Below are 15726 nucleotides of genomic sequence, written 5' to 3'. Positions count from 1 at the left end.
TTCCCGTGCTGACAGATTCCTCTTATTCATTTGTCATTTTTTCATGTCATGTTAATCTGTCAACCTTTTGAGAATAATCTCCAGATTTTACTGCGTTATTACTGCGTCATCCAACATGGCGAGTGGAAAGATGAGAGGGGAAGTTATGGAAGAAGTTGCTTCTCATCTTTTATTCCTCCACTGGGTGTTCAGGCAGACTTGTCTGCTTTTATTTAACACAACTTTCAATGTTGTCAGACAGCTTCTCCAATGTTTTGCATTTCTTGGAGAAAAGGAAGAAAAGGGGCAAAAAAAATATAAAGTAGGACAAATTAATTGAATATTTAAATAGATTTTCTTTTGCATCCAAATTGTGTATTCAGCATTTGCTTATTTTGTTGCTGTGGTCTTGTTACGCTGCTCTGGTACTCTGTGTGCAGTTCACTTGTAAATTCAAACTCCAAGGCAGCTCAAAACCTTTCTGTCCTGTCTTCAACGCTCTAAAACTGAGGATAGGAATGAGGTTTACGCTTTTCCTTTAAGCGAGATGCTATATCTCTACATAAGGGACACATTTGCCATTTGCAGTGCAGTGAACAGAATGAAGACAGGCAGAAGAGCTCATTTCTAGCAAGTGAGCACATATGGGACATTAGCAAATGGAGAGACACAAGGATGAGACCATTATCGTTCCGTTAAGAACGTGTCGGCTACTGTTAAGAATACATGTGAGCATGCATGTGTGCAGGATTGCATATGCACATACTTTGTCAAGCAAAGTGTGTGTCTGCTTGTGTGTAGAGTAAGGCTGTTCTGTAAGCCTTTGCAGCTGGGGTCATTTGCATGAATTTGGCTTGATGGAATTTCACATTAACTGGCTACTTGCCCCCTTATCTGGGAGTCTAATCCCTACAGACTCATCGTGCAAACCCATCACACAGCTGCTAAACAGAGTGGAGGGAAGTAGCAAGTAGAAATGGCTGTGGTGGAAAAACAGAGCATCTATTTGTTACAGCCTTTGATGGCTTGACATTTCCTCTTTTTGTGTGGCTAACCTTTTTGAGTCCTTATGTGCAAACTTGTGTTAGCAAGATCCTGACCTGGGCTGGATTCATCATCCTTTCTTCCTCACTCCACCTGCCATTGTAACAGTGCCCCAGTCCAATTCCTGACACCTGGTTAATAGTGCATCTAGTCTGTCCATTGAGACGGCTGTTATTTAGTGTGAACAGTTGGCTACTGTGTCTGTTACTAGCTTCCCAGCACTCATCGCCTACAAGTAAGGAGATATTATTGTTTACTGATATTATGAATAACCAAAGACATTTTGGTTTCATCAGAAGCAGATATCATCCCTAAGGACAATGTATGCTCATGTGATATTGGCTTTTCTAGCTCACTGTATCAACACCCTAAAGTATACCCTGCTTTCAGGGCTGTGCAGAGATGTTTGAAGGGGCGGGTGCTCCAGTTAAAAAGGGGCAGATAGAACCGGGCTGAATAACAACAACCCACATTCATCAGGAATCTAATATGGAATCTCATCATACTACAACTGCGCACCGCCCAGGTGGCAAAAAATGTGCATGCTCTTTGCGAGCTCATTTCCGGCTCATAACCAGTACGCTCTGCCATTAACGGTGAGCATTGGTTAATGGTAGTCATGTGACTGATGCAAACCAGAACCTTTTATTTAGCAAAATTGTGATTAATAGTCAAATGTTATTGTTGAGGGGCACAGGCAGGGCTCCACATACACACACATTAAATAAATAAAAAAAAAAAAATTTACCTCAAGAAAAGAACACTTGGAGCCCCCATCAGGAAAAGGGCAAGTGCTTTTGGTTGTTTAGATTAAGTGCCGGACCCATTAAGTCTTGGAAGCTGTATATGGACTTAAGTAAGGAGTCCACTTTTAGTTATATTTTTTCCTCGTCATGTGTAAATCTCCTAATAGACAAGGGTTGGTTTCACTCACTATGAGCAGAGCCCAGTGTGTAGAAAAAAGATTGCTGAGTTGTTGAAAGAAATGATTTAGTCTAAGAAAGAAATAAACTTGGCACAGAAGCATGATGCAAGAAAGCTGCAATGGAAAAGTCAATTTGCACATCTAAAACCTGATCATAGAGCTCATAGACCTTTTGCAGCAGCTGTCACTGTACGCATCACAATGATAGAAGTCGCTGACTCACAGATGAGGTGTGGCAGCAGTCAGAGTTTCATGTTTGATATGTTCCAACAAAGACCTTACTAAGTTTCCCTTTGTAATGGCTCAAAGATTAATAGTAACCCAGTTAAAAATGCTTTTTTTAACAAGCCCATGTGAACCTTGCCTAAATGGAAGCATGGTGTGCTGCAGATTAGTAAGATATCGGTTAATTTGTGATGGTTTTTAATGACTCTGCTTGATGTTCTTTCTGTGCTTTGTTTTTGTTTTTTTATGATTTTATGGCCTCACCTTACCTTTGTCTTAAATTCATTTCTCAGTTGTCTGTATGGTCTTTTTTTCCTTTTCTGTATCTTGAGCTGGTTTGTGACATAAATGGAGATTAAACATAAATATTTAGCCGACTGAATGGGGTAAAATCTGAACAAATATGAAGTGTTAACATTCCCCCTACTTGCACTAACAGATTAACCACAGGCTAAGCAAAGCGGTCATCTAAACAATTGTGACATGTATAATAATAAAAAACGTGATGATCAGTTCTGGTTTGACTAGGAAAATAGGTAATCAGGCAGCATGGCCACCCACTGGTGGTATGATGTTCATGGATATTGGCCCTTTAGGAACTATACACTTCCCTGCACAGGTTTTCCTTCCCTTATCAAATCTAATGAGTGAAATCCAGTAAGGTATCAAGGGTTGTGATGTAAATGGATTCACAGGAAGCTGTCTGGAATTGATTTCATGCACCTAAAATGAAAGAGCAAGAGTTTAATGAGACATGTAACACCTCTGAGAGTGAACGGTGAGCAACTGACTAAAATGGGAAAAAAACACATAGTTGCCACTTGGTCGTCATGGCTTCCTACTTTAGTACTAGAGGAAGTGTTTTCAAACTGGTAATCCACATACTCAGATTACTTCATGCCTGAGGATTATCAGTGATGCTTTACCTAACCTCAAATAAAGCTTTCACTGCTTTTGTGTATCCTTGCTTGTTTCACAGCAGGTAATTTAACAGTGTATGTCTGCATGAAAGAGCCATTTCTGTAAGTCAAGGCATGAAGGCGAGTGCTGTAAAAATAATGGCTTCAACACTGCATGGATGTCAATTCCATCTTAATGATCTAAGGCTCCGTTATCACAGTGTTGACGTTTCAGATTAGGGTTGAGTCCAGCATTGAATATTGTAAATAACAATACAAGTCAGTCTTCACTCTTGCTGTCCTTGAAACCTGACATGATCTGGGCAGACTACTATATTTGAATTTTTTGCTCAGCTAGATTGATAGATAGAAGTTAATTAGTGATAATAAATTGGTCATAGGTGTATATTGTGAGCATGGACAGTTGTGTTGGCCCTGTGACAGATTGGTGACATGTCCAGAGTGTACCCTGCTTCTCACTCTATGACATCTGGCTGCCCATATCACCACTCCATTCCAAATCTTTGACTCAGATAAGCAGAAGAAAATGGAGGGAAATTGCTCTAACCAATCTAACAAATGTGCTGGCTGGACAGGGAGATTGTGTGTTTGGGATTCCTTGGATCAGAGGACCAGGCAGGTGGCCTGGCAACATTTAGGGAAAAGAGAAACAATATTCGGGTATGGCGGCAGCAGCATCCAGCAGGGTTGGATTAATTGGGACCGGAATGAGAAAATGTGAAGAGGGAGCAAGAGGGGTGGTAATGGCCTCTGGTGATGTTCAGTATTTGTGCATTGAAGCTAGTGTGTGTTCGGAAAGCAATAACATTTGGCTTTCAAATCCCACTCACCAAGCATAAACACACACAGTTCCACCCACTCATAATCCACCTACCACACACAAACACAAAGTGAGAGCTTCATTTTTCTTTAAAATAATAATGCTGGCCCAGCAGTTCAGCAGGCAGAGGTCATTCCCATATTGGATGGTAATAAGGTTGAGCTTCATTCCATAACTTTTTTATGGATTTTATTACTTTTCTGCCCTTTCCTGACTTTTCCCTATAGCTTCCTGAACCTGTTTATGGTTTGGATCCCTAAATTATTCATTTTCAGTCCGTCATATACTGTTGTTGCATTTTTAGGTTCATAGATTTTAATTTATATTCGCAGGAAAAACTGAAATAAAAAAAATCTGCTTTGGTTCAATTCTTCTTGATTCCCTGTGATGTATGCATCATTTGCACGCCGAGCTCAGCAGTCTGACATGCAATCTGGCCTCACTGAATCCCCCACCGTGCGCAGCATATGTGATCGAGTTTATGTTGTCGGTGCACCATGCCGCAACACATAAGCATGTGTTTATGTGCGAGTGTATTTTCAGAAATTTTGCATGTGTGTGTACGTGAAGGCGCCCTGACATTCAGTCTTGCTACCACTTTAACCCCATGTTAACAGATCCAGACTTCAAAGCTTCTGTTGCTGGCTCGATATAAAACAGCAACACCGGGGAACACATCAGCAGCAACAACAACATTTTTTTACATGTTGTGATCCCAGAAGAGTCTTGAAGGTGAAGGTCTGGCAAGTATTTCAGGCACTTAAACCTTAACAGGCTGACTCTCTCTCCATCATTGAGAGTTTGCTATACATACCAGGTGGTGCGCATGAAATGGGGTGCACACATCTGTTCTAATGGAACCGTCTGATTGCTTTTCCAAGACCTCCAATTTTTTTTTAATGGTGAAAAACATACAACATGATCTGAAGATGTAAAGCATGAGAATGCTTTTGAGGAAGGGTTAAAAATGTAAAACATATTTGCACAGGTTTGAAATACAAATTATATGCCAGAAAACAGAAAGACTTTTTCCACCCACAGGGGGAAATCTCTGAATTTTGCTGAACATCTACTTTCACAGTCCTTGGATTGCTCCAGAGCATGCTGCTGCTGTATTTCTGCTGTATACACTGAGCTCTCCCATATGGAAAAGATATATATAAATCTTATGAAGTTTGTATCTGTCTTGTGTGAAACTTGTATGAAAAGCATACAAGAGTGAAAACATATAAGATCCCTTGAAAAATTATATAATGAAACTTGTATGTTTTGGACACTTACTAAAACAATATATGAAAGAAATGAGAAAGTGGCCACTTTCATGAGTAAATCATATAAGTTTTTACTGTTTCTTTTCCATATGGGTCTGCTTAGGTCTGGTCATGTATGTTTTACTGTAAATCTATGATGTAAAAATCTTGAATTATTAATGTTGATAATAATTAACAGCAACAATAAAGAGATTACAATATAATGTATAAGTGTGTATCACAAACCTACCATTACCTTCTCACCACTGCTGTGCTCTGATCCATGATGATGTATCAGATGAGTACCAGAGCAACCAGACTTCTAATTAAAGGGAGGTGAGTGACTTCTAATTCATTATAAATGGATTATACAGCATCTCCCATGCTTTCTGTGGATCTGTTGTATTTAAATGTGTTATATAAATGAACTGACTTAACCTGACTATGTTTCCTGTAAATTCATGAATAGGTCCAAGCCTAAAACTGATTTAGAGATTAAAATGTTCCTCCATGACCTGAATGCCCTAATAGTTTTTTACACTTGCATTGCTTTTGTCTATAGTATTGAATTTGTTTGCTGCATGTTTAGGTCCTTGTTATTTTGGGTTTTGCCTGCCCATTAGGTGTCCTAGACTCTTCTTGCCCTGAGTTATGGTTGTTTGTTTGTACCAATATGGCACCAGTGTCTTTCTGCATTGTTTGATGACAAATAATGACAAAATGTTAGAGATGATAATATGTCAGATGTCGACACTTCGAGGTAGAATTTTAACCAATTTAATTACATGAAGTTGGTGTTTTCTGGTCTTGTTTCAGTGCCAGTTAGTAAATGAAAAGATTGCAGTGAAACCAGTTGGGAAGTTAAAAAAAAAAGATTTTTGGCAGCACTTATGTGGTAACATGTCACAACAAAATTTACTTAATTTACCAAATAAATATGAATTCTTCTTATATTGGGGTCCTTTAATGAATGTAAATTAATCATTTTAAGTTGATATGTGTTTCAGCCTTGTATCACTAATATGGATAAAGGGCTGGCTAGTTATGGTTTATTACTGTTTAATAACATACCTGTTACTAACCTAAAGTCCTGGATTCAAATATAACTTTCCCCTGAGTATTTTTTTTAATTATTTTTATTTTTTATATTTTTTGTTTTTGCTCCACTATACCATCATCAGTGTGTAGACCGTGAGTGCACACAAACATACAAATATACACAAAACCTCAAGTGTGTAGCTAAGGCAAGCAAAGCTAAACAAAGGAGGGCCTGTCTTGCAGAAACAGAGTGAGGGGGATTAACCTTTAACCCAGTATGCTTTATATAGAGAGGCTACTTGTCTCCCAGCCAGAATATCTTAAGAGCTTTTATGCATAACACACACTCACAAAATATATGAATACATGGGATATAGAAGCTCTCTTATCACAAACCTTCCATTTGTAGGATTCCCTCTTTATTCTCATTTATGTAATATTCCCACTGACTGAGTCTAAGTGTCTTCTCTCTAAAAGTGTCTCTGTGTGTTTTTTTTTTTTAAACCAAACTCAGTTTATGTCCAAAATTACACTTTTGCGTATGTTCTCTACCAAAATATAAATTCTAATTATCTAACTTCCACAACTGCAGAATAAAAGTATGTGGGCTTTCGTGTGAATAGATCGATGAAGTGGCACTTGTGAGTCGTGAAATTCACAGACAATTGGAACAAGGAGGTTAATGTACCCTCTTTGTTCTACTTACAAATTTAAACTGGCACCGGTGTTTAATGGTGCATTTGTATTAGGATACAGTTGCATCTCCTGCTTATAGTATGTTGACAAAATTATTCAAAACCTCCACTGTAATAGCTGTTAAACAATGTCTGATCATGCAGTTTCATGTTTTACATCAACGAATAGATTTTAAGTTTTCAAGTTAACGTGTTTCTTTAACAGCTTGTTCATAGTGATGCTGTTGAGGTGCAGTGCTTTCATCTCCTGCTGTCATGGACTGTTTCGCTCATTTCTATTCCCATGCCCTTTTAATAAGTAATTTGAATGCTAACGCAGTGCAGCAGGCATATCTCAGTACAGTACTTTAGTCCCTCAACATGTTCTACACGGACACACACACACACACACACACACACAAAATAATGTATGCACGAGAATAAACATTGAATAATGGACGTGAATAATAGACCTTCTTATGGTCAGAAAGAAGGAAGTTTTTCCATGAGAGAAGGCATCTGCAGTAATTCTTGCAGTACCCCCTCATATTTTTACTTAGCATTTTGTTATTGTTGTTATTAAAATATATTTAGTCCAAAATAATTTTTTTATGTCTTGGTTTTCACAGTTTTAATCATACAGTATTTAATTTCCAGAGAATTCACTCGACGGGTAACCCCGCTCAAAACAGTCTTATGAAAAATAACTTTATGTGCCTGGTGAGAAATGTGGTTATATTATAATTTTACCATACCTATGAGCTTTAGCTTGGTGACATTAGTTACAAGCCAAAATATATTATTAGAAACCATTTCTTATTGTCTCAGTGAAAAGCACACAATGAAATACACTGCAAAAATTGAGGAAATGTTTAATCATCACTGCACAACCCCAAAACAGTTACATTTCAGAGACATCCCGCTGTCCAGTCAGGAAGCATAAACCAGTGTGAATCTATTTCACGCTTTCATGTAAATTAAAGTCACAACAGGCGCAGTGTCAAGACAAAAACAACTGATCTCCCCAAAAAGGAATGGTTTTGCAAGTGGTAACCACAGACTAGTGCTCTAGTCTGTTATTTCTCCTGACTGATTTTCCTCTAGTTTTGCTTTTTGTCAGTGTCCTTGTCACTGTGGGTAGCATGAAACCATATCTGCAGCCTATTCAGACTGCACAGGCAGAACTTAAGTTGGTTCTATGAGCCCATGTGAGGCCTCATGTGCCAGATTGTGTCGGCAGTTATTGGATAACAAAGGCACTGGCCCTCATGCCAATCGTTGCCTTCATCTGAGAACCTCTGGAGTGTTGTGTATTGGTTCATTTCAGTCACAAAATAGTGCCAAGGAATGTCCAGGAGCTAATTCAGATCTGGATCTAGGAGGAGATCCCCAGGACACCATCCACCATCTCAACAGGAACATGTCCAGGTATTATCGAGAGTGCATACAGGTAAATGGGGGCCATAGATTACTACTGAGCCACCTTCTGACCTACAGTGGGGCAAATAGTTATTATATCCCCTGCTGAATTTGTAAGTTTGTCTACTTACAAAGAAATGAACTGTGTATAATTTTAAAGGAGAGAAAGATAACAGCAAACTAACAAATTCTGCAGGGTTTCCTACTATTATTTCCCCCAACTGTAAGTTGAGATTAACTTTTGTTACTTTGACTGTTTGGTGTGATTTTGATCAAATCTATAACCCTGAATTTATTAATAATAAAAGACAAGCATGAGGGTGAGATTGATCACAGTTATATAATACAACAGAAGGAGGAATCTATAGAGTTCTTAATTTTTATAAAAAAAATAAATAGAAAGTATACATGTCAGTCTGTGGCATCATCTATACGTACCAACTACATCAGTATAGATTTTCTTCATAGTCAGAGGCACATAACTGTACAGTATGATACTTTTTTTTCAGTCTAACCCTTCAACCAAAAGGTTTATTTTGTCACGTCCACCCCTGCAAAATAAAGCCCACCCTAATTTCTAAGCTTCAAAAGATTTACCTGAACAAAGGTTTTATTTTTAATTAATGTTGCCATGTGAATCGAATCATTTCAAATGATAATACTTGTAGTTTTACTGTTAACAAAATGAGTTTGTGCTTGAGTTCAGGAAAATTGTGGTTGTAGAAGGAAATGTGCACTTGTAAACTGGTTTTAACACTACTCCTGTCTGCGTACATACAACAGTAAAATCGCTTCAAGACTTAAATGCACGAGTCATTCTTCTTGAAGTCTTGGCTCAGTCCTATCAGTTGGAGTTTATCCACAAAAAACATCAAACAGTTGGGACTTTAGAGAATGTCTTTGTTGGTCTCACAAAAGAAAAAAAGGAAAAGAGGAAGAAAGAAATCAGAGCATGTTTCCTAAATCACAGAAGGAAAACATGCCCCAAATTCTTGGTCATGGTTTTAGCTCAGATTTATATTTAATTTCCTCCCGCATTCAATTTTTCATTCCCCTTCCTTATCTGGGACCAAAGACAATTTTATGCCACTATCTAAGAAAACCAAAGCTTTACTGAAAAGAGCGAAGAATATACAGATCTTGAATAAAATGTTACACTGTATTTGTCTACTCCAGTAAGATCCTTGGACTGTTTGATGTGTTTTACAGCAATTCTCAACTATTATTTGTTGTTTGGGATCATTCTGTGATTAAAAGTATTCAATAAATGCAATATTCACAACAATAGACCAATAAGGATTAGATGTGATTGTGTTTTATGTGTAGACTCTATAGTGACTGTCTCACATAGCAACAAAGCCACACGTTTGCCTCCTTCCACATTATATCCCCACAGATTTATGCAGAGCCTGTTATACGGAGAATAAATAGTCTTTTATTAACACAGAGAGCAAAACACTCACATTTAGGCAGAATGAAAGAGATAAAGACTGTAACTACCAGAGAATGGTGGCAACTGTTCCATGGGTGGGAGGTGGAGGTGGAAGTAAACATTTACAGCTTTCAGTCACTTTCAGTTCCTCAGCTCCTTCAGGAAAACTCATACTGGGATCCTAGCCTGAATCAACACTATATTCTTTGGTGATATGGTGGCAAATGAGGTTATGACATTTTCTGTTTGCGATTGAGCCTCTAGCAAGTGTCAGCAGTGTCAAGGATTCAAAAGTCACTTTGTTCTTCATCCTTAGAAACCACGTATGATTTCCAACAAGTGCAAACTCTTTAACAGCTTTCAAGTGATTGCTTGTTTTTTAAACTGGTGCAACTACGTGACCTGTTTTCAACAGTTAAATGAATATTAAGCGCATGTCACATCAGAGCACTTGGTTATATGATTTACTGTACAGGTCAACATGTGATATTTTACAGTACTCGAAAAAGAAAAGACACCAGTTCATCTTGTTTTTACTGGTCAACAACCATAAATACCAGTCAACACAGTGCTGTCAATTCAATACACTGGATATTTCATAAACATTATTTTTCACTGTCCCAAACAGCTCTTATTATGTTACAGATTCTATAGTTCGAAATGAAGAGGCAAGACAAAGTGAGAAGTTCCTAAACTGATGAATAAAGAACAATAAAGCAATAAAGTTTTGTTCAGTGCTCTGTTGATCTACGCGGACAAGAAAACATTAAGATTCACAGTGAAACATCTCATTTCAGTAACTACACTAAACATTTTTACAAGGATTTACATTATCAGAAGTAATGTGTGACTTCCTTATTAGCTTAAAAGGTAAACAACGGGTGTATGAACTCAGACTGAGGTGGTGCAAGTGGACAGGAGAATAATATTTAACAAAGAGGACTGTGGTGGAGTTTGTATCATTGGAGAGGTGATTTTAATGGACAGAAATGATGTTTACACTAGTTTCAGGGTAAAGACAGTTGTCTTCCACTTACTTAATGTAAAAAAAAAAAACGTATGCAATGCTGTCCTCTGCTTTCTCACTGCTTTTCTGTGTTCTGAGTATTTTTGTTTGTTTATTTGGTTATATTTTTTTCCTTTTAAAGAAAATCTATCAATCTATTTCTTATATCAAGACAGAAAGAATAAAAAGAATTTTTCCTGACCTTTATGATGTAGCATGATGCAGGTGCTTTTGCATTTATTTGCACCACATTTTGAAGCTCGCCTCCTATTCAGTAGATTTGGTTGGTTTGGGACCACGTACATTTATGCCCTCTCCACTGTCCTCACTCTTACACTCTCTCTCTCCCTGTTACACCTTCTTCATTCCTTCTCTCCTGTTGTAACCAGTTATGTGAAGTCTTTAGAAACAGCCTCTATGAAGTTGGGTGCAGACAACAGGATTGTGAAGGTACAAATGATTGAGAAGAGAGAAAACGCCACTAGACACAGCCGGTCCACTACTGCGGCTGCAAACTTCCACTCACTGCAGATCGCCTCAGCCTCATCCTGGTCCCGGAACCTCTGAGCTATGTACGACACCTCCTCCAAAATACGCTGGATCTCTGGTGGGGGGAGGCCCACTCCCATCCCCAGGCCTACAACACCACTGCTGACATGTGGCTCTGCCTCATCACTGGGGGAGCTGTGGGCACGTCCCCCAAGCGTTACCCCAGAGTCACTAGAAGGTGGACAGTGTGGGCTTTCTATAGGATGGTAACTGCCAAAGTAGAGACTCATGGAACCATTGGAGGTGCCTGAGGGTGGGCAGGACGTCTGTGACATCGGCACAGTAAGGCTTGGTACTGTTCCCATCTCTATGGAGCTGGTGCTGGAGTGGTGGTGGGAGGTGTGACGATATTTGTAACCCGGCCGCTTGCGCTCATCGCCAGGTTGTTTCATACGGAGAAACCAGGCACACCAATTTAACAGAACCACACGGATCTGAAAGAAGAAAGGGGAAAATCAACACATAGGCACCGTTAACATATTCATTCAAACACAAACATGATGATTATCTTTTAATATAAGCTTCAGTCACTCACCCACTTAGGCATCTTCCCGCCGTGAGGGTCATGGTGGTGAAATTGTAAGACTATAACTGTAACCACCACAGACATTCCCACAATCATCATGGTGCTGGCAAAGTACTGAGCTGTTTAGTACACACAAACACACACACACACAAAAGAAAATCAACAAGGCTTAATTGTTTTTTCCCCAGAGTTATGTATGAGATCAATCATTTTATTACTTGTGGCATGTTTTTTTCCCACTTACTCCTCATTTTATTATTAGATGCTCATAATTACTAGCATTTAGAAACAGACAAGACTGAATAAACTAGGCTGATTTCACACTCTATCATGAAAGGAAAGCAATTCTCCTCAATCTACAACACACTATTTTGCTAAAGGGAAGAGATGCACATTTGAACTGAAGCTGGGTGAATAAAAGCAGTGCAAAACAGTGCAACAAAACAGAGAACAAAGGTAAATAAACCCAAAAACAGAGGCGAGAGAGAGAGAGACTCTTATCAGGAAGCAGTAGAGGAGGGGGTAGGATAAGTGTGTAGGTGGAGTTTCATTATTATTTGTTAGGATTTTTTTTTTTTTAAAGATAAAAGAGAAGAGGTTAGGGCCTTAAAGAAAAGAAAAGAAAAGAAAAGAAAGGAAAAGAAAAGAAAAGAAAAGAAAAGAAAAAGAAAAGAAAAGAAAAGAAAAGGACAGAAAAGAAGGTTATAGTAGAAGTGGAGCACGAAATTAGGCTGCTATTAGAAAGTGTATATCTATACGGAGGTAGAATCAATAGAAAAACACAAGATGTACAATAATTCCAGAAATACGGTAAGTGGACCCAAACCACATTGTTTTTTGAGACAGAACAAACTAAATTGCGAATTAATCAAAACACAATTAAAATGAACTAAGCCAAACAAGAAATTAGCACACCTATGTTGTGATTAACGGCTGGCGAGTAATAAAAGACTCATGCCCTGACAGCTACAGTACAGTATATATATATATATATATATATATATATATATATATATATATATATATATATATATATATATATATATATATATATTTTTTTTTTTTTTTAAATTTATTTATTTATTTATTTATTTATTTATTTATCTAAGCCACCACCATTTTGTCCGTCTGTATCTGGAAGTCCCACAGGATCTTAGCTCGGTCATTCTCCACCACCCTTGGGGGCATCTCCCACTTTGACCTCGGGACTTCCAGGTTATACTCGGCACAGATGTTCCTGTACACTATGCCGGCCACTTGGTTATGGCGTTCCATGTATGCCTTGCCTGCTAGCATCTTGCACCCTGCTGTTATGTGCTGGATTGTCTCTGGGGCATCTTTACACAGCCTGCACCTGGGGTCTTGCCTGGTGTGATAGACCCCAGCCTCTATGGATCTTGTGCTCTTGTGCTCAGAGCTTGTTCTTGTGCTGCCATGATTAGTGCCTCTGTGCTGTCTTTCAGTCCAGCTTTGTCCAGCCACTGGTAGGATTTCTGGATATCAGCCACCTCCTCTATCTGCCGGTGGTACATACCGTGCAGGGGCCTGTCCTTCCATGACGATTCCAGATTGACGAGGTACATATATATATATATTTTTTTTATTTACTTATATATATATATATATATATATATATATATATATATATATATATATATATATATATATATATATATATATATATATATATATATTTGGACAGCAGGGCAAGAATTTTGCATAACTGCCATGAAAGTATGGATCCACCCTGTTCTAGGTGGTGGTGATGGTGGTGGCACACTGTGGGCTCTTTAGTACCAAGTGAACATAGAGTCCATTCCTTTTATGAACAAAATGTTCTCATCTTCTGCCTGCTTCCAGCACACAAAGCTGAAATAATCTGAAACTGGTTTCTTTAACATGACAATGTACTCCACAGCCACCAGATCTCAATCCAATAGAGCGCCTTTGAGATGAATCGGAAGTAGTACCAACAAGTTGTAACTAATAAAGTGGCAGGTGAATATAAGTTATCCTGTTATTGCTGCTGTCACTCATTTTTCAGAAGCCATAATAAAGTTTTGACAAAGAGGTATAATCAGTAAGTTGTCACAGGCTGGGTCTCTGACCCAGCACTCTGAGTTTTCTTTGTATTTTTTGATATGTTATTAGTTTTTGTGTTATTTCCTATTTTGCCTTTAGTTTAGGCAGTTATTGGTTATTGTTCCTGGGTTTTCTATGTTTTGGGGTTTGGTATTTATTCATCACGTGTTGGGTCTGTTGAGTTGTGTTGTCATGTTTAGTTTTAGTATTTCCTGTTTTATTCTGACAATGTCATGTGTTCTCTGTTAATTGTATTTAGCTTTTCTCTCCTGGTCCTGTCATTAGGTTTATGGCTGTCAGCTGTTTCCCCATATGTTTCCACTTCCCCTGATTCACCTCATGTCTGTATTTAAGCCTTTTGTTTTCTTCATGCCATTGTCGGGTCGTCTGTTTATTCTGCCCTAGTTCTAGCCTGGTTCTGTTTATTTGACCTCAGTCTTAGTTATGATTTTTTGTCTGTTATGTATTATTAGTCATGGTCTTTGCTTGTTATTTTCCACCACAGTCATAGTTTAGGTTTTGGTCTCAGTACCGTTTAGTATAAGTATCAGGTAAAGCTAAACAAAATCATTGGTATGCTTTATCTTCTAAGGCATACCAATCTCATTTGCTCCCCCTGATTCAACATTCACGCACGCTTAAACATGTTACATGTACTCACACAGACACAGAAATATAACCCACCAATGAGGGGGACAGAGTCTGACGTTGCAGGCATGATTTCAGCTACCAGAAGCATGAAGACAGTTAGCGAAAGCAGCACAGTGATGCCTTGAGACAGAAACCAAGAGAGACACAGTGAGAGAGAACATGAGCATATACATAATGATGCAATCAGGGTCACTGGTGTATGAAATTATTCTTGTAATTACTTGTGTATGTAATCAGTTATGTTCTCGTGACTACAACCATTTGTCAGATGGTGCCCTCTCTGACATGTTCAAGGTAGGTTACAGCTTCAAAACTCCCCTACTTTGTAGCTGCTGATTGCTCACAGACAGGTAGCTATTCATCAATGCTCTGCACGGACAGAATGCATTCAGTGATTTTTTTTTTAAGTGTCTTTAAATGCATGAATTCATTACAACATTCATTGTGGACAAATATGCTTGTAATGCATGTGAGGGCACCTTGAAGTTTTGATGTACTGTGCAGGGTGTTTGCATTCTTATTAGTTTGAACACTCTCCTTTATTTAAAAACTTAAAGAATGTCTAAACAATACACCCCCTTTGTTGTTTGTTTTATTTTACTCGACCAATATTCTATATCAATTCTTCTTTTTTGTTACTTATTCACATATGCACCAATACATATCTGCAGTAAGTTAACGTGTGTTCAGCATGCCCCTCTCACCCAGAGAAATCTTTTCTCCTGAGTCTGCAGGTAAAAGGAAGACCAGCAGGGCCAAGCCAGAGATCAGCACACAGGGGATGAGCAGATTTAGTCCATAATACAAAGTCCTGCGGCGCATGGTGACTGTAAACGTCACATCAGGGTAGGGCTCCTTACAGCACTCATAGTACAACTCATTACGCTTGGCCGGCACACCTGAAGGACACAAATGCAGATCTGTTTCTGTGGACTAAAGAGCAAACTTCATTTAAATGTTTGTTACCATGTAAACCCAAACACCATGTGACCATGCGACCTGCCAATGGGATTGCAAATTAGCTTAAGCTAACTCTGGTACAATGCATTGAATGCCAGCATTTATGTTAATATTTTATACAGTCCCTTCTCAAATAAAATTGTATTTCAACCTCATTATTTTCACTCTGTATTTAAATGTTTGGCAAAATAAAAAAGTAGAAAGTAGGTAGGCCATGGTTTTCCTG

The 15726-nt window shown here is 38.4% G+C and overlaps 1 protein-coding gene across 1 annotated transcript in view; it reads right to left on the bottom strand.

Moving 5' to 3' along the window:
* Positions 1-7778: 7778 nt before the first annotated feature.
* The window catches only part of LOC101471534 (neuronal acetylcholine receptor subunit alpha-7), a 36882-nt gene continuing 28934 nt past the window's right edge, over positions 7779-15726 (bottom strand). Inside the window, exons 6-9 of the mRNA XM_004545510.3 lie at positions 15245-15439; positions 14574-14660; positions 11817-11926; positions 7779-11715 (exon numbers count right to left, since the gene is read on the bottom strand). Of these exons, the coding sequence (XP_004545567.1) occupies positions 11122-11715; positions 11817-11926; positions 14574-14660; positions 15245-15439 (986 nt within the window). The 3' untranslated portion in view covers positions 7779-11121. The remainder of the gene's footprint in view (positions 11716-11816; positions 11927-14573; positions 14661-15244; positions 15440-15726) is intronic.

Source organism: Maylandia zebra, linkage group LG2 (assembly GCF_041146795.1).
Source record: "Maylandia zebra isolate NMK-2024a linkage group LG2, Mzebra_GT3a, whole genome shotgun sequence".
NCBI classification, from domain to species: domain Eukaryota; kingdom Metazoa; phylum Chordata; class Actinopteri; order Cichliformes; family Cichlidae; genus Maylandia; species Maylandia zebra.
The sequence above is the reverse complement of the archived record's forward strand: the minus strand, read 5'-3'. Positions and strand labels throughout refer to the sequence as shown.